Consider the following 26,275-nt stretch of genomic DNA (forward strand, 5'->3'; position numbering starts at 1 on the left):
AAGTGTACACCTGGCAAGTGTGAAATGCTGGTAGATGGTAAGTGTTTTTTTTACTGCACAGGTAAATGTGAAGGCGCTGTTTGCTGTCCTAGTAGGTGATAGATTAACCCAGAATAAAGGTGTCTTAATCTTTTGCTGTTTATTTTAAATAACTGCTTATTTACATGATTACACCTAGCTTTCCTTCTTTTATTTAGTTGTCATTCCTCTAAAATCTATCCCAACTTTCAAAATTTGTTGTTACATAATTCTTGAATAAGAACTATCTATACAAAGGGGAAATCGTCGTAAAAAAAAGTCGTATTACATCGATTAGAAAAAAAAAAATTACATTCTATGTTTGTTTGTGTTTTGTTAAATATGTTCAGTAGAATTTTAAGATTAGTTGAGCTGTATTTAGGCTTTAAATATAAACAAATTGTGAAATCTCATCAGCAAAGTTAAATGCAGCTGCTTTGTTTTGGTTTCTTTGGTTAGTTAATGGTAATTTCAGTCCAAATAAATCACTAGGTGATTCAAAAATGTTTGTAGTATTTTGAACATTAGTAATTTCTTTGGCAAGTAAGTGTTTTTCTGCCAGTGCTGTTAGCCACTGGTTCAGAAAGTTAATTTTGAACACAGGCCACACTGTCTTTTTACACCATCTCAGGTATGTATCGGTGGCATGTGTGTATTCTTGCAAAAACATGCCCGTTAGAAAGCTCCAGAGCCCTTTTCATCTTCGGTGTTGGCTAATGTGTTCCTGTTTATATGCTGGCAGCCCGGTGGTCGCCCTGGTAACTCATCATTAGGTGATTAATGGGGCTGTGACGAGGCTGCAGTTTAATCAGGCCCAGCGTTTGTGTTGAAACCAACGACAAGAGCAGCTGCCCTGTCAGTTGGTGTCTGCTCACGAGATGACAGCACCCGCTGCTGTGGAGGGCCGTTGTCAAATAAGCTTCGTAGTGTTATGTGTTTGTCAGTGTGTTAGTTTGAGGCAAAGGCTCCCCCCACACACACCTTCCGCCCTCTCGCTGTTCTTCAGCTCACCTTCTTGGGGCTCTGCCAATAAAGGCTAGTTCAACTTTAGATATGGTGTTCAATTTTTACTCTGTGAGGATTTAGCTTTACCTGGCTCAATCTCTTATTCCTCCCTCATTTTTCGCCCTCGCGCCTCAACCCTGCCGTCACGACCATGGTAACACTGGTGCTGATTGCCTGGCCTGAACCCTCTGGGAGCTGTAACAACTATTTCTAGTTAAATTGTGGCTGTGGGGGTTGGAGTTTAACACTGGCAGTAAATGAGAAGCCTCCTTTGTAGGTGCTTGTGTAGGTGCAGACTGTGTGCTGCTTCAGCTTTGCCCACTTCACTGTTTATGGAGAATTTCATGAGAAAGTGGTAGCTGGGTGGAGATTGCTGTAAGTGGCAGTGAACTAAGCATGGCAAATGACTGACTCTCCCTTTTTTCTCTCCCCTCCTTCACCCAGCGGATTGCTATATTCTCCCCTCCAGAGCTGTCACTTCACATTATCACAGTAGTGACTGTCAGCCAGGGCAGTGGGTTGGGATGGTGTGCAGTGCAGCAGCCAGAGTACATGCACACATAGTCAGGGAAGAGCAGAATTGAGCCTGGTGTCATCACAAATGGTCTTACCGAAGCTATTCTGGTAACTCAGTCATTGAGCTTTATGCTACGTATTTTATGCTCTAGCAAACTAGACAACTACTTTATGTGCATGAAAAACTCAACAGTTTATCCCTGAGCAATTTTGTTAGGCTATAAGTTTCACTTTCATATTCAATTTTGATTTCCTTTTAGCTCGTCGGTTTACTTTTAGCACTTGCCTTTATTTATTTTTCCACTAACTTTAAACTCTACTTTAGTATCTCTCTGAAAGAAAGGAAGAATGTTCAAGCAGGAAGCTAGAAAGTTTGTCTTTGATATCGCTGTTCCTCTAGAGCTTTCATAGTTTGGAGGGAAATACCAGCAATTACTCTGATCTCATAGAGTAAGTAGTCTGCAGAATTACCTCATCTTTAAGCTTGTATTTTTCTTTCACAAAAATAAATCCCCCTTTAACTGAAGCCAATCCCTTTACTTTAAAATGTAGCAAGTAGCATTAAGACAAAGATTACAAACTCAGACTAATTGTTCCTTTTGTTTTTATTTTTTTTACAGTTTTCCTGAAACTCTGGGGTTGTTGGTGTGGCCAAATTTTCCCTGGATTTGACTGGTAAATTCAGAATTCTGAAGCCCAGGCTCACAGTCTACCTTTCACGGAGGCCCAGCCGTGAGAGGACTGAGGAAGGCACGTGGCGGATCATGACGGCCGACAAAGAGAAGGAAAGGGAGAAAGAGCGGGACAGAGACAGAGACAGGGATAGAGACAAAAGAGAGGCTGGGAAGTCCCGCCGACAGGACGTGGACCGGGGCGACCGTGAAAGTGAGAGCTCCAGGCCTCGCCGCAGCTGTACGCTGGAGGGCGGGGCCAAGAACTATGCAGAGAGCGAACACAGCGAGGACGAAGACAACGACAATGGCAGCACTGGTGGAGGCAGCGGCACAGCCGAGGAGGCTGGCAAGAAGGGCAAAAAGAAGATGCCCAAAAAGAAGTCGCGCTACGAACGCACAGAGAATGGAGAAATCACATCCTTCATTACAGAAGACGATGTTGTTTACAGACCTGGAGGTGAGTCGTTGTCGTAGGTTATCTTAAGTCTGTTTGGCTACAAACCAATGAACACATGTTGATCTTTGTGTACATTTCACTGCATACTAATTAGAACTGTCTAACACCACACATGCTCAAATAAACTTCAGAAAACAAGAAAAGATGATCAATAATAGATTTTACTTAAGGAACCAGTCATCTGTTTGAGTTGGGCTGCAGAGAGATTGCGCATTTTTCAAAGTATCAACTCTCCTAGAGTAGAAACCCTCCCTCTGGCTAAAACCTTCATCATGCAATCAATTCTATGACCCACTCTGAGCTTTGTCTTGAGCTGAGTCAATAAAGCAAAGTGGTGCTTGACTAGATGATGCGATTGTGACGACTGCCATGATGATAATTTCATCCCAACACCATTTGACTTGCTGAAAGTATGCTTTTGTCAGTAGCACCAAAAGGTACTACATTTTCCTAGAAATGTTTTTAAACTGCAATACCTTATGTTGATTGAGTCGGATGAATGATTTAAGCAAAACCAATCTTATCTACAGCATTTTGGCTGCACTTTCATATCTTGTTGGTTGTATTACAGGCGACAAAGTCAACACTCACAGAAAGAAATCTGCCAAACAAAATGTAAATAGTGGCTGCTATGGCTTTACATTTATCTTGATATACATTTATCTTACAAATTTAACAATTTCACTAAAAAGAATGGTTCTGTTCCGTTATTTCACAGTATGTAAAAGCTAGTTAAAAGTCAAGGTCATGACGTCTACAGAACATTTCAGCCCTGTTTTATACTGAATGAAGGAACCACCTTATTAAAATTGGTTAAAAAATATATATCCATCAGGTCTTTTATTTAGTCAGTTAGTTGGTGCTTATGTTAGTTTTTGTTTAATTCTAGAGCTTGTAAAGATATTTATAAAGCTTATTTGCAAAATGAGCTTAGCACACACTGAAAGTGTTACTTTATAACCTGCCAATTTGTGCTGAAGTTAGCACAAGTGTTTGTGCTTTAGACCTGGTTCTGGGGTTTGTCCAGTGACAAGTGCCGTAATGAACCATTAAGACCAGGGTTTGGACTGTTGACAAGGATAGGATAATTTTGATTCTTATAAAAAATATAGAATCACCAGTAAAACAAAAGTATAGTGTAAAAACATTGAAAGGCACAAAAACACATTCAACAATCTTGGTGTGTTAGCCTTGCTCTGCATTTATATTTCCACATTTGACTGAACAGCACAGCCAGTGTCAGATTGACGGAGAATATTTATGTTCCTTGTCCCCTACTTCAATTAGTTTGACAGGTTTAGCGTGACTTGAATGTCGCAATCCACCCCTACCGTGAGGACTATGGTTGTTAGATCAGTTTAGATTAAAAATAAGCCTTGACTGGTAGTGACAGCCTCAGCACCCGTACACTCATTTGTAATTTACCTCCTGGCATCATCATGGAAGATCCTCCATCTCACCAGCAGACTTCCTGCTGTCTCCTCTCCTTATTGTTCTGTTGATAAGATGTGTGTGTGTGCACGCGTGCTTGTTTCTTTCCTCCTGCTTGGTCACTGGTGGTAGCCTTTGTGCAATCAGATTTGATGTGTGCAGCTTAGGCAGACACAAAGCCTGCAATAGATTATGCTTTACTAAATGTTAAATCCCTTTATAGCCGTCTAGTGACATACAATATGTAAAACTGACCACCCTCAAAGAGGGATTTGCACCTCCGTACATGTAGGGAGAAGAGAACTATGATGGGGGTTGTGCAGAAACTGAAGCACAATTTATACCAGTTGCTGTTTTGATTGCTTCTGTCACAATAAGCTCTAGACATACAGAGTCATGTCATCACATAAGAAAGAATAGGTAAGCTAGTATTGAATCCCTCCCAGTCCCTAGCCATCCTCCAATCTTTCTACTTAGCCTTTCTATCCCTTGAAAATGGTTTCAGGCAGCTTAGTGCACATTGATTGGATGGGGATGAGTGGAAAAGGGAAGTGCAAGTAACCAGTAGGAAGGCTGGCAGCTAACTCAAGCTTTGGGGCTGTTTAGAAGGTTGTAGGAGTGTGTCTGTGGTGGTGGCCAGGGAACTGTGTCCCGGACCACTTGAATGGTCTGCTGCTGTGGTGAACAGCCAGGCGCAGGGTGAGCAGACTTGCCAGATCGATCCGTGCCCTGTGGCTGAGCTTTCACCACTTCTCCAGGCCTGGTTAGACACCTCTGAGCCTGTTCTCCACACTCATCTACCCCCACCACCCTAGATTATAGATCCTCTCTTTAGAGATTATACACATTGCCAAGGGGGATCAATAAGAGACGCTGTAGAAGCATAGAGACACACATACACAAAAAAATCCATATACACATGCATAATCTGCTATTAACTCAAATTTTGCACACCAGCAATGACGCTGTTACACCAGTGCATGCATGATACACACGCTAAGAGTTCTAATGTTTCCAGTCTTTGATAGTCGCACTGCTACAGACTCAGCAGCACCATTTAATAACCACAGCACTACTCCCAACACTTGTTCCCTCCCCACTGCAGCACGACTCTGCTTGTTGTTAGTGGATGGCTACCAACTCATATCTCCTTTTCTCACCGTCAGTCTGAATGGCTATGGCAACTTTAAAATGAAGTCCTATGAAAAAGAGACTTTATTCTTTCGCCTTAGTGTTGTGCAGCAAGATATACATTTGACATGAATTTACTGACATGACGAGTCATTTTAAATTTTAGGCAGCGATTGTATAATACGAAACATTACAGACTTAAGTGAGGGGGAAAAGAACATTTTGTGTATCAGTGTTGTGGGAATTCTTCATGTGGACAGCTGGTGCTTCTTGCTCCAGACATCACAGACTGCTGGAGGGACAGTGTTTGTGTGTTTGACAAGTGCATATAAAACAAGCTGTGCAGCAGGAACAAATTTTACACACAAACTCAATATCCAATTCTCCTCCTGTCTTCTAACTATAAACTGTTAATCATGCAAACATCTTATATGATCACAAGAGCTTTATATTTTTCTCTACATCACCTAGATTTCTCATAGTGTTGTATGAAGTGTGTATTTAAGTGCAAATGATAATGTCTTCCCAACTTGATAGAGCCACATTTTATTTCACTAAAGCCCATTTACAAGCTCAAGTGTAGGAGGCTAGCACACCTCCTGACAGCTACTTTCATTCATTGCACATGTAAATATTGATAACATAATAAAAGGATCAAATATATCCTCATTTTATGCAGCATGCTTTAGAGAGAAAAGTCTTTGTATTATAATCTTTATCATCTATATGAGAAGCCTCTGAAGTGTAACTGGGTAAATGTTGAATCTAGAGCCAAGGCAACTGCCACAGCACATTAGCAATGCATGTCCCCCATGCTGCAGAGGCTAGTTGTCAATCATTTAGGAGCTTCTAGTCAAGTTAACATAAGAGACAAACCCTTGGAGTCATTTGCTGTTGAAACATGGCAGTATGAATCTGTAGCTTGTCGTTAGCGTAACAGATCTATTTTTAAAAAGCTCTCTCTGCTTTTCTATCTCTCCCTACACTACAGACTCCAGGAAAAGAGCTTTTTAGTGAAATCCAACCACCTGCCGACTGCTAAATGAGAAAGCGTGGGCTAGCCGAGAGGGAAAGGAGAGGGGTTGAAGAGGGGAGGGAGGGGGAGGGAGTGTTGTCAAAGAGACTCTGTTCTCCCCTAGGAGCTCAGTCAGCTGTAGACTTGCCCTATTGCGGGGAGCTGATAGTATTGCTTGCCAGGTATTTCCCATTGCTTTTCTAGTGAGAAGAGCTGAGACTTGTTGGACTGGTGGAGGGTGTAGAGGAAGGAAAGATGAGGAAGAATCAAGTGTCCTTGCACCTTTAGGCCTTGACTGCATGTAACACCATCCTACTGGGACCAACCCAGTGGGAGGTAGCTGTATGCAGCCTTGGTCATCAGCTGGTCTTGCTCACAAACACTGCTGGAACCTGTAAACTTGTAACACTAGTTTTTTTTTTTTTTTTTGGGGGGGGGGGGGGGGTTGTGGCCCTTTGGGCCTCTCAGACCACCATGCTTTTGTCACGGCATTTAATTTTAGGATTAGTACTCCAGAGAAGAGACAAGTTTGTCCAAAGTCGCACTTGACTACTGTGTGTCTGTGCATGTTTTTCAGTTTGAGCCCAGCACTACTTTTAACTATGCAGGTGCATCCTGCCTCATGACCAACTCTCACCGCCTGCAAGCATGACTTAAACAAACACTCCTTTTGATTTAGTAAGCTTGTCTTGTATCCTAAAATATTCACACACGCCCTCCCCTTTCCGACAGCACTGTTTACTAAACACAGGCGTATATGGTCGTGTTCACGTTGCTCATTGTTGTTGACTTGTAAGAGAAAAGCAAGCCGATAATATCCAAGTGCTCCCCCTCCCTCCGTCTCTCCCTATCTTTCTGCTGGAACGCTGCAGCAAATTAAACGACATCTTTGAACAACGCACGATTCTTTTGCTGAGGGAAGGTGTGTTTTAGATTAGACATGCTTGGCAGCCTTAAAAAAATGGAAGGCTTGAGTAAGAGTTACAACTGAAGGAAATATTGAGTAATTTTATGTGTGTCGTGAGGTTATATCAATCAAGAATTCAATGGAGACGGTAACTGGAGTAACTCTGTCCACTGGGATTGCATTTCATTGAGGTGTTCCAGTCTAAGAAACTATACTCAGTGGCTTCACAACTGTCTCCCTTTCATCAAAGTATAGAGCTCCTGGTCTTTGTCTGGGTGGCATGGTAGTAAGTCATGGATTGTGTAAGAAATTAAACTTACTGCTGCTGAAGTAATTAGAGCACATCTCTGCAAATACCTTGCTATGGTTTCCCTCCTCTCACATTGAAGGCTACATCCAAGCAGCCAGCACTCACTTCAGTCTTCAAAAAAAAAAAAAAACTACCCATCCCCCACGTAGACCCTCACCACCGCTAAACCCCTCTCCTCCCTCCTCTTTCCACTTCTCCACTTGTGCAAGGAGACCCTCTTCCAAACACACAAAATAGCAGGAATGTTTAACAAACTCGACAGACTCTCGAGGAACCAGGATGCCCATTTTAACCACCTTACCCCATGTAACCTTCCTAAGCTTCGTTGGCTCCATTTTCAAAGAGCAGATGTTTCAAGTTTAGTTTAACTTTACATTCACAACGTTTTACATCTTAGTCGCTTTTGAAAAAATGTCCTTGAGGTAGAAGACTTTTAGTGCCTGAAGTGAATTCAAAATGCTTTTTTTTGACGCTCGAAGAATAGACTTGCTTTTCTGTCTGTGAATGATTAAACTAGATCCCTGTCCCCCCCATCTTTTCCACCCACCCCTCCGCCATCATCGCCTATCTTTTTCATTCTCGCTGTCTGTTCTTTGTGCCTGTTGATGTGCTCATGGGTGTAGACACAGAGATTTGGCTTCTCTAAATGAATTTGCCGCCAAGGTGAGGGGACACTAAACTCGGTAATTCCCCTGATTTGACTCCTCTGAAACATGTCATCTCCTTCAGATTAGTCTCTTTTGTTCTCTGCCCACCCCCCACTCTCTCCGTCCTGCTCCCGCCTGCTCTTTTCCGAACAACTTCTCTTCCTCTCACAACACACACACACATCGATACACACACACCCTGCGTAGTTCACAGATTGCACAATAGGACCAATGGATATTTTCATTCATGTTATCTTGTAAATGACTTCCAGGGATGCTGTAAAGGGGGGAGAAAGGGGGTGGGGGAGGAGGAAAGAGGGCACTAGTGAGAGAGATATAATGCGTCACTCAGACCCAGCGTGGGTGATAACCCCCTCTCTCTCCCCCCACCCTTTAGAACAGCTCATTCAGCTCACAGCAGATAACAAGCCCACCCTGGGGGACACACACACACATACATGCGCACATGCACACACATGTCTCAAAAAACAAAGACAATGATGTCAGAGGCGCACTTGTACACACCAGCACCTCTACAAATGGTATCTTGGGTGTCAAGGCCATTTAATATCTTTCCCAGGCCTCTTTTCCTCTGCAAGCGGTAAGATAAACCACAGCCAGATCGATAACTGTGTTGACACAAACAAATAAATAACAGATGATGGCCATGTCAGTCACTGGAGAAAGGAAAAAAGGTAGCTACAGATCTTTTGTTAGGGAAAGTGTGGCTCGGTTCTGCTGCATGAAGCGGCTCAGCATGTGCTGCGGTGAAATGAGCACCAGTAGTTTGTGTTGTCTGTAAATTGTACCTATGGTGGTATTTATTTATTTATTTATTTCCTATTAGAGCATACAACACTGTGAGATGCAGTTTCCTTTCATAAGTATTAATAGCTGCAACACACTGTTTTTACTAAATGGTTGAAAAAATTGACACCATGAAATATTTTGTCTGAGTAGTAGCCATTTTCTTAATGTTTTAATTTAAAAAATGTCTTTTCAGGTTATTTTTATTTAGTTTTGCTGCTGTTGTTGTTTTTAACAAGGAAAGCTATTATTTGAGCCGATTTAATAATTTTGTAGTTTGATTACATTTAAGTCGTGTGCTTTTAAATTATCTTTTTTTTTTAACAAGTCTATTAATACCTGTCTGTGTCTGGAAAGTGCTTGCCAGGCTTAGCAGTAACCATTAGCCATTTCCCCTCCCTCCTCCTCTTTTCCTTCTCCACAGAAGTGGCTGTGTGTTTTTGTCTTCTGCAGCGTGAATGTTTTTGTTAAGGAGATGAGAGTTCATGACCTGGCCATACCACCAGTCACATTCAATTTTAACAACACAGCCAGCCACAGCCTCCACTTCTCACATAATGTTACAGGGCTGCTGCTGACATCATTAAGCACCATTTTAAAAATGAATGAGACGGGAGGGTGGACCACTGTGAGCTTTTTTTTTTTTTTCATTCAAGCTCATTTAAAGCTAATTGGACAAATGATAAAGTGGTAAGATACATTCTCCCCACTATAAAAATGTTATAAAAAAACATTTTAAGTTATTATTTCAACCAGTTCTAATGTTACAGTTCAGTTCAGTATTGTTTGACTAGGACGGTGCCCATGTTTATTCAGAGCCAGTGTTTAGTTTTGCACCAGCTCTTTTCCAGTCAGCAACCAAATATCTTGCTCTTGGCATGAAAAACTGGTTTCAAAGTCACCCCAAGCTCTTGCCAGACTAAAAACCACAAAGTGGTAATTGATTCAAAGTAGCATTATAAAGCCACAGAGGCCATTCTTAGTTTTTCTTGATTTTAGTACAATTATTTAATATTTCTAGTCTTTGTTTATAAATGCTGCTTGCAAATAACAGTTCACTGATTAAAAAAATATTTAGAAACAAGCAATCATAAACTATTTTTTATGACTGCAAAATCTTGGCTTTAAAGTTATTATCAAGACCAAATAACTGCTTGCTAACTTTGTCTGCTGTTAGCATCAAATAGAGCTGGACGATATGGCCAAAACTTTTATTGCGATATATTTCTTAAGTTCGGTCGATAACAATATTATTCCGATATCGATATAAACAATATAAAAGCCTCAGAAAAACTGCACAAACTGTACAAATAAATTAATGTTCACCTTTTATTTGTATTTAGCCATAAAAGAAATTTGAAATCACCATCAAATAAACACAAAACTCTCAACTTTGTCAATAGTAATAGTTTTAACTTTAAACAACAACATAACCCATGCAGCAAACTTCTCTAGCACATTTTGCAGCACACTGAAACCAGCAGTTTATCGGATCTTAGATAGCCAAACCACGTCCACACGGCTGAATTAGTCTTTCGTCTCTTATCAGTTATGTCATCTGCTTTCTCTTCGCTTGTGAAAGCTTGTTCAGTCACATTCTGACGGTCATGGGAACTCGTCTTGAAGCGAAAACTTAACGCGCGTTTGAGCTTAGCCTAGCTTAGCCTAGCTTAGCCTGCTACCGCTGACTCCTTCTGGACACTTACATAGTTGTGTCGCGGCTTTTTCCGTTCGGGTTGAAACTGAAGCGGCCGCTTCAACCTGAACAGAAAAAGAAATGTGTCGGTGAAACGCTGTAATCATATCGTAATGTATATCGAAATATCCAAAATGTGCTTAAAACTCATATCACTATTATTGAATAAAAGTATATTGTGATATATATTGATATTGAGTTATTGTCCAGCCCTAGCATCAACCTTTGGAAAAAAAACAACAACAAAAAAACAGTTTTATATGAATATGGTTGAACAGCATCACATTTTCATCTCTATAAGCACAATCAAACAAAGATCATATAAAAGACTAAACACCTACAAATTTAACATTGCCATTTAAAATGAAGTAAAGTGTTAATTAAAAATGTGAGTGAAACTGTTTTGCAGACGATGAGTTTTAAAATATACCCAAGCGTCTTTGCAGGTTTGGTCTCTCCATCATGGACTCCATGCTTGTGACCCTTCAGTGAAGAGTCAGAGACAGGATGAGGTTAAAGCCAGTATTGCTCACTGGTGTATAAATGGAGTGGAACAATAACATAATTCCCCTTGGCCATAATGTTTGCTTTGGAAAGGCAAACTTGTAGTGCTCCAAAAGTCTTTAATCCTATTACTCACATTCCAATTGAATTTGACTCAAGGAGGAAAAATGTATTTTCCGCTGAGGTAACAACACAAAAATATGACACCGAGTGTGGCTGCTTAAAATAATGAATGCTCTGATAAGTGTGAAAAATCATCTCTAAAATACTCCTTTTTATTCTCACTTGCAGATTGTGTGTACATAGAGAGTCGGCGGCCCAATACTCCGTACTTCATTTGTAGCATTCAGGATTTCAAGCTGGTGAGTAAAATTGTAGCTGTTTACTGTTATTTTTCTCATGTTGCTTTGTTGCCATGCTTGCCCAAGACTCTGTGCGAGCCAATTCAGTCCCATGCTGAACAATGCTCTGCTGTTCCCCCAATAAAGAAAAATGAAGAATTAAAGTACTAGAGCTGCATCTGCACTTGTCTAAAAATCCCTCCGAGAGTCTGAGTTATATATATTACCTGCTCGTGCAGTCCACTGTCTGTCATGTAATAATACTTATAATGAAAATATAGATGTTTGTAGATGTCCTGAATTGATTTAATGAAAGGGATCCTCACCAGTTTTCAATTGATTTTTTTTACAACATAATGTGACCAAATTACCTCTTTCCCTGACTAAAAAAAAAAGAAATTAGTTTTTAATTTGCTATGAGAATGGCTGATTCATCAGCATCAGGCTCAGTCAGTTTAGTGAGAAGGGGCTTGTTTTTCCCAAGCAACAGGACACTTAAATTGTATCACAGACACACACATACACAGAGTCGTAATTGATTTTCTCACACTGCATTCTCCACATTTGTGAAGGGGAAGTTGCTCTGGAGTTCACCACAACAGATTTGTCTTTGTTTCTGTAGATGAAAAGGGATGCAGCTTCATGGTTTGAGCGATCCAGATCTTTTGCTTCACGGCAGCTGAATGACACACCGCACATGAATCACAATCATTTCATGGCCACATGCACACAATATGTTTTTTCAATTATGGCACAGAATGATCTCAGACCTAGCTGTTTTGATTCTATTGGCATTGATCATTTTATTTTGGTTTTACGTGCATAGGATTGATTCTTAACTGATCAAATGTTTAGTTCAGAGTAAAGTCTTAAATGAAAGATTTCAGTTTTTAATTTGTCTTTTGTGTAGGTTTCAGCAATATGTTGGTTGAGCTATGAGCAATGTACATGTCTTTTTAATGGCTAAAAATGACTGGAATAAGTAACTGATAATGTTCATGTTGCCAAATAAAGGTGCAGCTAAGCTGTTGTGAGAATTGTCTGTCTTGTAAGAGATTGGCTGTTTAATCAGAGCACAAAACACTTGCTAGGTTGCGTCTAAGCCCCAGGGCCAAACTAATTGCTGCCAAAAGCCACAGTCGGCTCCGTTGTCACCTAAACAGCTTTTTCAAAAGGTGAAACAGTAACTTAATGTTTGTTTGTGTATGCACAAGCGATCATGCATACTAATGTATGTTTGTGTGTGTGTGTGTGTGTGTGTGTGTGTAAATCCTTTTGTGAGTGATGGGCAGTTGTTGAGGTTTTAAGGAGAGCTGTAGGCCGTTCTGTCGTGCCCTACAGCAGTGAGGTTTTAATCGGATTTCAGCTAGAGAATGCTGAGGATGGCAAGAACCCTTTTTTTTTTCTTTCTGAAGATGTAGTCCCACACGAAAAAGCCCCACACCTTCGTTGTGTTTAAGCGCGCTCAGTGAGGCGTGGGGCCGACAGAGGTGATTGTCCAGAGAGAACGATGGGAAACTAGCTGCGTTAGCTGGCCTCTCCCTTCAGCTCTCTGTGTTTGTGTCTCTGTTACTCCCTCCCCCAGTCCATCTGTAATTAATGACCAGCCATCTGCATGCTTGTATGTGTATGAGCAGACTGCACCCTTGTCTTCTAATGTTAAAACAACAAGCCCCGCTGGCTTTCTAAACAAGGACAGTGTTTTTTATTGAGCTCACTTTGTCACCGAGCAGCAAATCACAAAAGCCTGCTACTGTACTGGCTGCACTGAATACTCCTAATCTTTAGTAGTCTAGCGTAAAATATTTGCATTAGTATTGTAGATTCACATGTTGGCTGTCTCAATTCAAGTCTGTGATGCCACCCCACAGTCCAAACTTAGTTAGAGACGTGTGTTTAAGGGTTCTCATATGCCAAACCAACATCAAGAACCGGCGGTGATCTTCTGCTGTGTCCCCTGCCTGAATCTGGGGAACACTTGAACACACTGCCTTTATAGGAAGCCATACCCTAGTGGATCAGAATAGACAAGGAATCAAAAAATATGTGTACATATAAATTATTACATTTGTACATTTGTTTTATTATTTTCAAACTCAAACATGTGATTTGTTTAAACAATAGTTGTTTTTTTGTTTACATGAATACCTTTTCCTGAGCAGGTTTTATACATTAAAACACTACAAGTCTCACATTAAAGTATTCTGTTCATTCACTGCAGTAAGCTAATCAAAGTGATCTTTCCTGTTGACAGACCCCGTGCCCATTTAATATATTAAACTGGCTGAAAAGTGGGGAGCTGACTGATCTGACGGTGTGTTAAGCACAAAAAAAGACAAAGCTGTTTATAGATGTTTCAGACAGCTGACTCGCTGCTTGGTGTATTTGGTCCCTTTGGAATAAAAATAAGTGTTTGCAGACATAATGACTGGTGTCATCTTACGCAGTGATATATTAAAAAGGAGCTGCAAAGGGCAACTTGTGATTCATGTAATGAAACCGCACATTATTCTTTTTATTTCTCATCTTTCCTCACCTCTTCCTCCAACCTCCACCTGTTCTTGCCACACGAATTATTGATCACACCCCCTCTATATGTGGTGTAATAGAGCTTTGGAGGCACAGTATAGGGGAGGAAAAATTTTATTGGTCCTGAACCCAACAACCTCATCAATATTGCCCCTCTCGCACCCTTCTCCATTTTCTTGTCTACGTACGTGCCCTAGTCTTTAAGCTGGAGCAGTCTCAATTGTCTACTTTATCTAATGACCTGTGAATCCAATTAGTGGCGTGGAGAAAACCTGAATGCTGCCATCAATCTCTTGTGTGTGGATAGGAGAAAGAACTGAAGCCTGCCTGTTTTTTTTTTTCTTTCTGCATTTTTTTGTGCGTTTTCTCTACACTGGAGGAATTCTGAGCCCAGCCACGCTCCAATGATTTGGTCTCGTACACAAACTCACACTTCCAGCAATAAGGCATGCAAAACAAAAAAGGAGAACAAAATCAATTCAACATCATGACTGGGGTCATTCTTGACTCAGAGGACAATCATTCTCCCTAGCTTGTTTACTCAACAGTGGCAGCTGTGGTGCCCACGACAACCTCTGTGACATATTGATCCAGTCTTATAGATTTCAGCCTCCTGTCTTCCTACTAAACGTGTCTGCCCAGATACAGAAATGACCACTGGAAGGCCATTATTAAAACGGTTTTAAATAAAAACAAAATGAGCAGATTCTTATTTTTGATAAACTGCCGCCTCTGTATTCAGTTTCTGTCATGCCCTTTTACTAAAATCAAAAAATGGGGAGTTAGTTTATTGGGGACTGCTTAGCAGCCACCTATTATTATCCACCTGACAAGGGTTTCTTAACTTTATATCTTACTCTTCCATCAACTTTAATGCGGCCCGAATGTGTACCCCGACAAATGTTATATCAAAACAACCGGCTCGGCACCGTGATGTGGGCTGTTACTTTTATTGGCATTTCAAGTTACCATGGTGACATAATTTGCAAACAAAGACACCATTTTTTTTGGTCATTTTTTTATAGACTCTGGTTGCAAATCAAATATCCAAGATTGCCACCCGAGTTAAAAAAAGAAAAACACTGTAAATCAGTCACTTTTAGAGATATTAAGCTGAAATTTGGTGTGGTGGTAACTGAGAGCAATGGCCAATAAATAATGAATGCAAATAAATTCAAGAAGGCCGCCAAAGCTAACTTTAAATGGCTTTAACTTTAGCTAAATGTAGCTAAAATAGTTTTAACTCAGCTGTTTTTACACAGAGATCTGAAATTTGGTGTGGTTATAGCTGAGAACGTTCCCCATCACATACTGAATCCAAATCAAAAATCCAAGATGGCCACCATAGCTTTAAAAAAAATACTTTATCTCATTGATATTTTGCAATTTTGAGCTGAAATTTTGTGTGGTGGTAGCTGAGAACAAACTCAGACACATAGTACTGTCAAATCATAATTTTAAAATGGCCACCACGTTGCAGTCCCCATCAAAGTTTCTCCGGGCAGGAACTGTCTAGTTACCATTATTATGCTAGTCGTGCAAATGCTTTAAAAACACCAGCTTAGTTATTTAAAAGAAACTATTGGAAAGAGTGTTGTAATTTTAATAAAAAAAAAAGTAATTATTCAACTTTATAGTAAGCTGTCAAATATACACACAGAATCGTAATAAAGATTTGCATTTGAGTCTCTTTGATCTAATAAGTAAATTACAGGCTATCTGTAGTTCAGTGTGTTTTTCCCACTAGAGCCATTTCAGTTTATTGTTATTGAGATAGTTTTGTTACTTGTTATCAATCCATATTTGATTAGATTAAAACAGCAGAAGCGCATGCGTGTGCCACTGTCGTTTGTCATCTTTATATTCTGGTTGCACAACATATAATTGTGATATTTATTTATTTAAATGATTGCATATTTACTCGGAGCAAATAATGCACCCAAAGAAACGTGTGAATTGCTTGTTGAGAACACAGAGACAATAAAGCAACTATGTACTCAACAGTCTGCGGCCATATCTTTCCACTGACCCTGACTTCCCCAATCAATCTTGCTTTTCTTTCCTTAGTTGTCTCCTCTGTCTCCATTTCTCTCGCTCTCATCCATCTGTCTCTACACTTCATTCCCCCCTCGTCCCCTCTCCTCTTTATCTGCTGTCACTCACCTATCTCCCTCCTCCCATCCCGTGTTCAAGTCATTGTGTCCATGTCCTCAGTGCTCATTGACCCTCCTGCCTCCCCCCTCTGCTTATAACTAACCTCATTTGCTGTTATTGGCCAAGTCGGTTGTGTTCAGTCCTCCTTCGCCGCCCTTTCTTCCCCCACATCCTTCTCTCCCTGTCTCACTCCCTCTTTTACTAATGGACTGATTGCAGCATTTCTCCCTCTGGGAACAAGGGATTGAGGAGCTCTGTACACCATCACACACCCACACACATTCTCTTTGCCACTGTTAGGCTTTACACGTTCACGCACAAATCTCCACCCCAGGATCTCCCTGCTTCTGGACAATTAATTAGAGACACACACACACGCAACACAATTAACCTACCAGACATCCATCTAATATGTTGCAGGTCTGATCAGTTTAAGCAGGTGAAGGATATTTGTTTGTCATAGTGTACAACGTTTGGCTATTTCATATTTAGAGATGTTGTTAGTCTCTAATGCACATTTAAAATCCAGAACTTGTTTCATTTATGTTGTGTATTTTAGTCAGATTTGTGAAAAGCAGTAATTTTGGCACATGCATCTTCTTCAAATTTGTCATGATGATGTGTTTGTTCATTTAAATAGCATGTTCATTTATGCCTTTTTGTGTGCATGCGAGTGTGCGTGCACGCGTGTGTGTGTGAGACTAGAGGTAATTGATTGTAAGGCAATTTAAATAGTGAGATGTCTTGAAACAAAAATTGCGTTGCAAAGAAAAACATTTGCTAGAAACGTACCCACTTCTGGGTAATGTCTGTTGGTTTACTGAATTGGGGTTCAGGAACATTTGCTGTAGCAAGATTTATTTAAAAAAAAAAAAAGTGTTTATTTGCCTATTTATTTTGAGGCATTGTCTTATGTTTACTCTTTTAATTTAAATACACCAAATAAAATGGTGATGGTATAAAGTTATCTCTAAAGATTTATGCCAGTTTTCTATTTACCTCTCTTATTTTTGTGAAGCATTTTTAAATGGACTCTAATATTATAATTATTTTCATATTTGCTATTATAATCTTAAAATAAACAGTGCATGTCAAGTTTTAGTTCCAATTAAAAAATTAATAATCCAGATGTTACTTTTGCAAATGTTCTTAAAATCCAATTTGATCTTAAAAGTACTGGTGTAAATTTAAAATCTTCTAAGGTTGAGTTTAATGCATGTGATGATTTCCATGCTGCTCATTTTGCAATGAGAGCATATTCACAGTTTCAATACATTTGTAAATGTGTTTTAAATATACCGGTATGTTTGTGTGTGTAGTCATGAAAACATGTAGCTGCTTTGTACACACGTGCACCCAAATTTTAATCATGTTTTTCACAAGTTATTGTTTGAGCTGGAGCTTTTTATTCTGCTGCGAAAATGTCTCCTATTCAAGGCCTATAATTAAAAATGTTTGATGAAGATGCAAATATATGTGCATAAATATGCATTCTTAACATGAGCAGCTATTAGTTTTTCGGCGGACGGTGACTTACAGGCCTAATGGAATCCAAAGTGCTGAGAATTAGCTTAACAATGAGATCCACAAGCTAATTATCTTGCCGCTATCGCACATTTAGATCAATGGGGGGGATCAGTTGGTGTACATCTGCTGTAGATGATGTACTTGCCTGCCACTCATTCGTCCTCAGGTTTCTCTTTTTATTTAAAGCGACAGTGTCAGTGGTCTGTGATGCATGCTGCAGCAAGTCAGTGGAAGAGACAATGCAGCTCAAGCTGTGCAACTCCTACAAAGCATCACTCGTTGGTGTAATAGATGGTGGTAGGCGGTTGATTTAGACAGTCGTGGCTTGCCTCTCTTCAAAGCTTAGAAGCCCGAGTTTCCGCTCTTTATCTTCTTGTTTCTCCCTTCGTGACCAGCCTCCACCCCACCCCAACTGAACATTTGGAATGCAATTATGGATCAGTGAGCACTACCATCAGTCGCACTTCTTGTTAATATTTATCGAGTAGAGCGGCAGCCGCTGCCATCTCCTGTGAGAGGGGCGCTACAGTCATTAGGGGCAATTTTTGTGTATGCGTGTGCGTATTTGTGTGCGTCTGCACTCGCCTCCTCTCAATCCACTGTCCACTCCACTGCTGTTTGCGAGTTGGTACATTTCACAGGCATGAACATGTGGAGATCTCTGCTTTCTTAATTGTGTGTGGGGTTGTCTTAAGTGTCTGTTTTCCCCTATGCTGTCTGTGAGGAAGCAGCTTTGACGAGGGCATCTAGGCTACTATAGACACAACTGACCAGGCAAGCCTATTGCAAGCTGTTTGATTGAAGCATTCTCTGCCCGTCGTGTATCCCATTGAGCAGCAGCCTTCAAGCAATAAAACTGCAGTACAACAGCTACTAAACTCTGAATGGCTTTTTATTGTCACTTAACCTACGAGTGGACAACACAAGTGAAAGTGTGGCCGAATGGATTCTTTTTAACTGCTGTAGGCTTGAGCAGAAAAAGACATACAAATATATATTTCAATTTAAACTGAGCTAACTTGAACTATTTTTTGACAAACCTTTTCATCTCAGCAGTTTCTTCATTTCACAATAGATTTTGGGGGGAGGGTGTCCTCTTTATGATTGCTTGGTACATGCTCCTTGGTGAGTTTTATCTAACCTTCCCCCGTCTATACACACTTGAACTTTCTTTAAGATTAAGCTTTTAATCCATTCTCTGTAATAATATTTGATCATTAACTGAAATTGTAGGGTCACACAGCAGCAGCTGCTGCTGCTTCTATGTAAGCAAGCCTTTAGTTAGTCATAGCTGGTGACATGAGAAAATAATACTCCTATTCTGGTGTCAGTTTGCACGCTTGGTGCATTTCTCAGATTAAATGGAGATGAGCATGCATCTCTCAGACAGCTACAGAGCTTTGTGTCTTCGAGGCAGTAGGTAAGATTGATTGTCTTTACGTGCACAGTGATGAGTAAATAAAGCAATAAAATGGCAAAGGTTGAGCTAGTGTATTTCAGTTTCTGAGAGACAGTAGCATTCAGCCACCCTAGTGGTAAAATCTGCCTAACCCTCCTCATAGCTTCTTTCTATCATTTCTTTTGTGTGTCCTTTAAGCCTATTAACACTTTTTTTTCTCCCCATCCATTGCTTCAGCTAAATGCTGCTGTAAATTAGTTGTTTAGGCACTTTGATTATCATTTTCTTTTTGATAGAATACAATAGATGAGAATTTGCAGACTGAAATCAAAACAAGGTTTTATGTATGGTTTTATTTATGATGATTACTTTCTCGGATGGGGAGGGGATGCAGCCTCCGGACAGCGGGGGTTGGTCGGGCTAAGTGACCTCGCCAGCGGTCACATTATTTTTATGAGGCTCTTTAACAGCTCAATCAATAGCCACCTCCTTGTCTGTTGCTAAATTATTCATCAAAAAAGCCTTTTGGTTGCTTTTCACCGTTTGGGTTTTCATTAGTTTACTTTCACCAGCTTGGCTGCACGTCTTACATTCAATTCTTGTTTTGTCGTCTCGTCTGTAAGTGGCAAATGGCAACAGTGGCCTTGCATAAAAATACAATCACTGCATGTTGTTCAGCTCAGATGTCAAAATCCATCTGTATCTAATGCTTTTCTTTTTACTTTCTTGGCATTAAACAGTCCCTAACTTTAGGGGTTTAAGCAGATCCTGATGTCTTCTTTGGTGCAGGTTTTTACAGGAGGAAAAAAGAAAAAAATATGCAAGTGACCAAAAAATTTAAAAAAAGCCAAATTAATATGATGCTCTCAGCATTTTGGTCATGGTATGTAAAAAATTTTTAACAAGACTGGCTAAATTAGCTAGCCAGGTCTTCTTCCTGAAATGTTAACTTTTTTATCATGGTTAAATTCTACTTTATAAGTTTTAAGGTCCTTTTATATAAAGCTAATGCTTGTTGTGTCCTGTAACTACTGGGATTGAAATCTCTAACAAAAAAACACCTCCTACTTCTTTTCTTACTCATTGTTTTCATCAGTTTAATTTTCATTCTCTCAATAGCTTCATTGACTTTCATATTGAAAAGACAATTTGTGTCTTTCTGGTCACCCAGGACTGAGTGTAGAAACCAGACACTAAACACATTAGTGTGAACTGGTGAAGCTTTAATTGGATTGCCCTCTGCTCTGAAAATGGAAGTCTAATTTTAACCCACCTCCCAGTCTTTTTCTTCCACGTTACATTACTGGTTTTCTCCTGTCCCCTAGTTTTCCCCTATTCCACCTTTGCCTTTACTCCTCTCTGTCTCTCCAAGCTGAAGTAGATATCTGGCATGCTTCACCGCTGGTTCTCAGCTCAGCTCAGTGTAATTTCCAGCTTGTCCAACGTGTGACAAGCCAATAAAATACGAATGAGAGAGAGAGAGCAGGAGAGGAGGAGGAGGGGTGGAGGCTGTAACTTGGTGGAAGTGGAGATTTACAGTGGTATCGAGTTCACACGCTTCCACCAGGGCCTTATTTTTTTCTAACTCTTTCCCCATTAAAGAACACATGGTGCAAATTAACTCTTGCCAATAGGGAGAGCAAAAGGAAGGAAAGAAGGAAGAAGGGCATCGGTCAAAGAGAGGAACAGACAGCAGAAAAGGAAATTTCAGGGATTGCTGCGAGGTCTAAGGAATGTCTACACTCTTTACCTTGAACCTCACACAGCCTTTAAAACAACAGCAACATCCCCACAGTCTGCAATCTACAGCGGCTCCCCCCAGCACCACTGCAATCTTAGACAGACCCTCTGACATTTTGTACATGTGTTGCAGCTTGACTCACAGCTAACCCTATCTATCCTCCATCTCCGAATGCTTGTTGATCTAATGCAAGACAACCGGTGCGCATGTGCTCAAGCTTTGATCATGAAAAATAAATATTTCTCTGTTTAAGGTTCTCTCCTATCCCATTTCTTAGGACTAAATTGACTTGTGTATATGAACAAGAAAACTTATTTTCCAAACCTGGAAACCAAAGAGCAAGTGGTCTAAGCTAAGTTGTCATTGAGGTTTAGATGCTGGAGATGCTCCTTAACTAATAAAAACGACTTTGAATGCTCACAGTTCAAACCGTTCCTCTCTGAAGATTTTAAGTTTTTTTTTTTTTTTTTTTTTTTTTAATCTTTTTAATCAGAATGCACAAATGCATCCAGAGAGTGACTGAACATAGTCTTTTATTGTCTAACACAAAAGGATGCTTGTTTTTAATGGTGTGTGTACTATAAAAATGAACAGATTTAGATTTAGTTTTCTTATTTTAATAATAAATCTACCCTGGTTTTCTCTCAGGAGGAGGATTATGTATTTTCCATTTGGTGCGTCATATTTCCGCCCGCTGTGGCCAGCGTTGCTTTGATGGGCGAGCCTAAATTGTTTTTGCCTGTCTGTCACTGCCAGTGGATGGACTGTGCGAACCACAGCTGCCAGTGCTTGTGGCGCTTCACCACACTTGTGCACACACTTCATTTATTCTGCGGATAGGCGTTTGTGCTTCCTTTTGTGCCTCGCATCCACACACAAAACATAGCACGCTTTATTCTTCCTCAGCTGTGTGTGTGTGTGTTTACCGGAAACAGTCTGAAATTTCTATCATTTGCCTGATGTTTCTCTACACACACCTCAAAGTCGCTCACTTTCCTTCTCAGCTTTAATCTCTCCCAAACGTGATTACAACAGAGATTCCACAGTGCAGTCTGTTTGTTTTATTGTTGCCTCGATCCTAAATGTGTGCTACAAAGCAGCATAAACACTATCCGCGATGGTAAAGACATTTCCTGCCATCAAAGGGCCGAGCTGTGCTATCCCCTCAGTAGCTGTATTCATTTCTCCTCCTGCCACGCTCAAATGCTCTTTGTTCCTCTCTTTATAGGAATGTACTTAACAGTTTGGCTGTGTTGTGTTTGTGAACAGAGCTGCCTTTGTTCCAGCAGGCGGTTAACACTTGTGTACAGAGCAAAAGGAGGCAAGTCTGCCTTATTAAGCTTGCAGTGAAATTAGCCGAACCGCTATCTTTAATGAAAAAGATTTAAAATATGCAGCCCTCCCCTAAGACTATATTTTTTGAACAACTTCTCAAATGTCTTATGCCTTCTACAGTATCTAAAGGCTTCTTGCTCTATCTTCGTTCAGTTGTAAAGAGAAACTGTTATCCTGTTTTCGTCTGTGTTCGACGCCTTATCTGACATGCTGCTAAATGTTTCTGATCCCATTAGCTGCAGAAAAAAATGATTTAAGTTTTTTTGACTTTTAGATTAAAGTAACAACAAAGCCTCTTAATTTAAATGGTACAAAGACAGTTCAGTGTTTCACATCAAAAACAGGGTAATAAATAGTGAAAGGAAATAATGTGATTTAATATAATTTGCTATCATTAATACGGGCAGCTGTATAGACTGTAACTTAAGCATCATAACAAGCTATTAGCTGTTGAGTTTAATAGCCCATTTATTGTTTTCCATATAATCCCCATTTCTAGTTGAAGCACTTTTACAAGCGTTGATTTACATCTTTATTATTTTACATTTATCACACATTTCTTTTGTCTGTTTTTTTGTTTTATTGCTCTTCTCCTCTGTCTTCTCTTTGTGACAAATGCAATTGTTGGCATTTTAAGACTAGGGTTGATCTTATAGCGACATGTAGGCGTCTTTAAATTCATTCACACTCCAGCAGCAGAAAACAGATATTGGAAGAAGAAAATCTTTCTTCCTCCCACTGCTTTTGCTCCTACCTTCATACTCTTCTTCAGGTGAAATTGGATGATTTAAAGTGTGTTCCTGTCAGAGAGGGTAATGGAGTTGGTGAATGAGTGTGGAGGCTCTCTCCATCAGCGAGTGGAGGGTGTGTTTAGGTGTCCTCCCTGGATAGACGGTGACCTCTCGTTCGTCCTCTCCTCCCCGCAGAGTTGACAGCCACACATTTCCACAAAACTTACACCTCATTCCTTCAGTTTGCACACTTTGGGTCAAACTTGTGTTTCTCTGTAGACTTGTGACGAGACCTGTAGGGGACTGAAGAAGCTTTTTGTCAGCAGATGGCTCGTTGGCTCCCAGAGTACTTTTTGGCACAAAACATCTCTGAAGATCCCTCAGTAGATCATCAAAGGGGTTGCAAGATGGGTGATAATGAGACATGTTATTTATTTGCAACAGCCCTGCATTTTTGTTTATGTAGCTACAAATTAAGAGTTCAGCTTTATTCATTAAAATGCTTTCTTTAAAAAAAAAAAGATTACCTACTTAAAATGAAGTCACTTTGAACCTGTCTGCAAGGTGATATTGCACTACAACACTAGTATAAATACAAACAAAGGGAAATGCAGAAGGGGAATATTGATTACTTCATCGATCTCACACACACTGTCCTTGCTCTTTGCTTTGTCTTTGTCTCGGTTTTCACTATACTTACCGCTTAACACTTTATACTTGATACACCCACATTGTGATCAACATCTGGTTTACTCCATTATTAGGTTTATAGGCAGAGATACTGGGCACCTTTTTGAAAATAAGTAGAAAAGTCCTGACCATGGGAGAATGGCTTTTTGAGACTTTTGCTCAACTCATTACACAGCAGCGACTGGCCATAATTAGGTGCAAACTGCTTGCCGCCATGCTAAAATGCCACTTAAATGCCAAATGGCAGTGAGGGTGTATATAATATATGGGACCTCTGGCCTGCTGCTTTAGACACTCTGCTGGATTGTTGCTGCAGCCGGAGAAAGGTTACAAATGAGATAAGTGCTTGCTCTTGCTGCATCAGCCCACGCTGCCCTTGTTACCTCATCAGCCAGGACTTCTTGTCCAAAACCTTTCATACTCTGTGAGCTATTGTTAGCAGAGGGGATATCTGATAAGCAGGAGAGAGCTGGTTTACTAGTTATTTCCCTGGTGTGTACAAATAAACCAGTAGCTGCTGCTGTTCTTTAGATAAGCTATGCTTTTGTTGTGGACATGCCACTTTTCAATCATTTTTATTCCCATTAGGACTTCTGCGTCTGTGCACAGCTGATTTATTTTCTTACACCTAGCTGTTTAAAACGAAGTATGTTGATTTAAGCAGGCTGTAACGATCTTGTGCGGGTGAGCGCTGCAACAAAGTCCATATAAGGTGTTTGCATTAGCTCTGTGTGCCGCTGCATAAAATCACAAGGTGCCTTGAGTCCACCTGTCAAGCTTAACAATAGCCCATTTTAGCATGTTTGATCCAAAACAGCACCCAAAACAAACAAAAGACATCAGATCCTATGCCAGATGGCTTTTGTGTTATGCTAACATGCTGTAACAACCATGTTTTTTTGTTGTTGTACTGTAATATGTCACACTAAGCTTGCAGTCATTTGTTTTAGAATGAAAAGAGGTGGTGTTTTCGTAAGGCTGGTGCAGCAGCTGCTGAACTTTATAGCCTTTAAAGTACGGCATGGCTACATATTCCTCACGTCCCCTCCAATGGGCTCTAATGTGTGTGTTTGCTACACTGTATGTGAGCAGTCTGTGTAATCACTCCTAGCTGGCGGGCTCAGAGGGAGATGAAGAATCAATGCAGAGGCCTATGAAGAGAGGGGAGAAAGGAGACGAAGGTAGAGAAGGAGGCTGATCAATATCTTACCAGCAGGGTGGGGTAATATCCACTTCATGCAGAGCCGCCACAAACAGGGAGGATTGTGGCAGTGGAGTGGGGGGTATGGGGGCAGAGAGAAGAACAGACAAGAGAAAAGAGAAGGAAGGGCAAATGTAAAAAGATGCAAATCTCCCAGTCACTGTTAAACAAGAGCCTTGGTGTCAATCAAATGGCACATTCCACATTCTTCCGTTTTACTTCAGCCGCTTCAACAGTCTTGGGGATGGTTAGCTTGGCAGCTACTAGCCTATTGGTTTGGGACATCGATAGGGTGTGGCTGTGGGATGATAATGTATGGGCTGCCATGGCAATGATACCCGCTGTTTGAGGGAGTCATCAATAACCCCCGCCCTGTAGGATTCCACACACGGTTAGTCCATGTCTGCTGGATCGTTCCATCATCAGCCGATCATATCACTCTTCACACGCAATCTATTACGTTCATCCACTCTCACAAAGAGCCAAGTGTAAGAACATCATATAAGCCTCCACACAAGGACAAGTAGATGTCAATCACAGCGCCGCCACAGACGGAACAAAATGAAATCCTGAAAGTAAACCAGTCTGAAAGTGAAGCAGCTGTGAACAGAAAGCTTTCTCTTTATGCTGCCTTGTTGTTTTGAGGTTGCCTGCCCTCTAACAGATCCCATGCTCACGCTGATTGCATGGTATGGTGAACAGTGTCTGCCTTCTGCTTGATTTAACTTCAAAGCCATGGCTGGGTTGATCTGAGCATGGCTGTTTAGAGCTGGGAGACAGGATGTAATGGCGGACAACTGAGCTGTGCACTGTAAACGGACACTTCCTCTGTGGTGGGTAGGAAGTCCCCGCCAAAACATATGGTCACACTGGGATGCACAGATTATATGCGTGTGTGGGTGCATTCCTTGGTTTTCCTTTCAAAAGACTTCTGAACGTGTTAATGCATTTATTCATCTTCTGTTTCTGTGAACAATGTTTTGTCCTGAACATGCTGCTACAACTAATTACAAAGAGCCTCCATCTTAGCTACACTTTTTAAGGCCTTTTTTAATAAAAAATTAAAAATAATCAAAATATGTGTTAGTATGTGCATTGTCTTTTAATAATACTATCACGCCAAGTGAGAGGTGAAAGTGTTGGTGACTTTTAATCTTTCTTTCCTGGTAAATATTCATCCTCCTCTCTCCTTTCACATAGTGAGCTGAAGCAACTAACAACCTTGTCAACATCTAATCCTTTACCAACTCCATCCTGGATGATGTTACTGCACATAGCAAATGCAGTGTGTGTCCATGTGTGCAAGAGTGTTCAAAGAATGCCTTTTGATTTACAGGCAGACACGGATAAATGGGCGGAGAAGGCTTTGATGTGCTTGGGTTGCACCGAGTAGAAATGTTTGTGTGCCGTTCAACCTCTTTGTCTCACGCTCTCTCTCTGTGGGAGTGTGCGTGTTTTAACGATAACCAGTGTATTTTACACACAATGCTCATCATGACTCCAGTGTTT

General features: G+C 40.6%; 1 protein-coding gene across 1 annotated transcript in view; it reads left to right on the top strand.

The window, feature by feature from the left end:
• Positions 1-26,275, top strand: part of rerea (arginine-glutamic acid dipeptide (RE) repeats a) — a 137,490-nt gene that overhangs the window by 59,780 nt on the left and 51,435 nt on the right. The window contains exons 2-3 of the mRNA XM_037684903.1: positions 2,160-2,670; positions 11,410-11,480. Coding sequence (XP_037540831.1) covers positions 2,304-2,670; positions 11,410-11,480 — 438 coding nt within the window. The 5' untranslated portion in view covers positions 2,160-2,303. The remainder of the gene's footprint in view (positions 1-2,159; positions 2,671-11,409; positions 11,481-26,275) is intronic.

The sequence above is a fragment of the Nematolebias whitei genome, chromosome 11 (assembly GCF_014905685.2).
Source record: "Nematolebias whitei isolate Nwh7 chromosome 11, NemWhi1, whole genome shotgun sequence".
Taxonomy (NCBI): domain Eukaryota; kingdom Metazoa; phylum Chordata; class Actinopteri; order Cyprinodontiformes; family Rivulidae; genus Nematolebias; species Nematolebias whitei.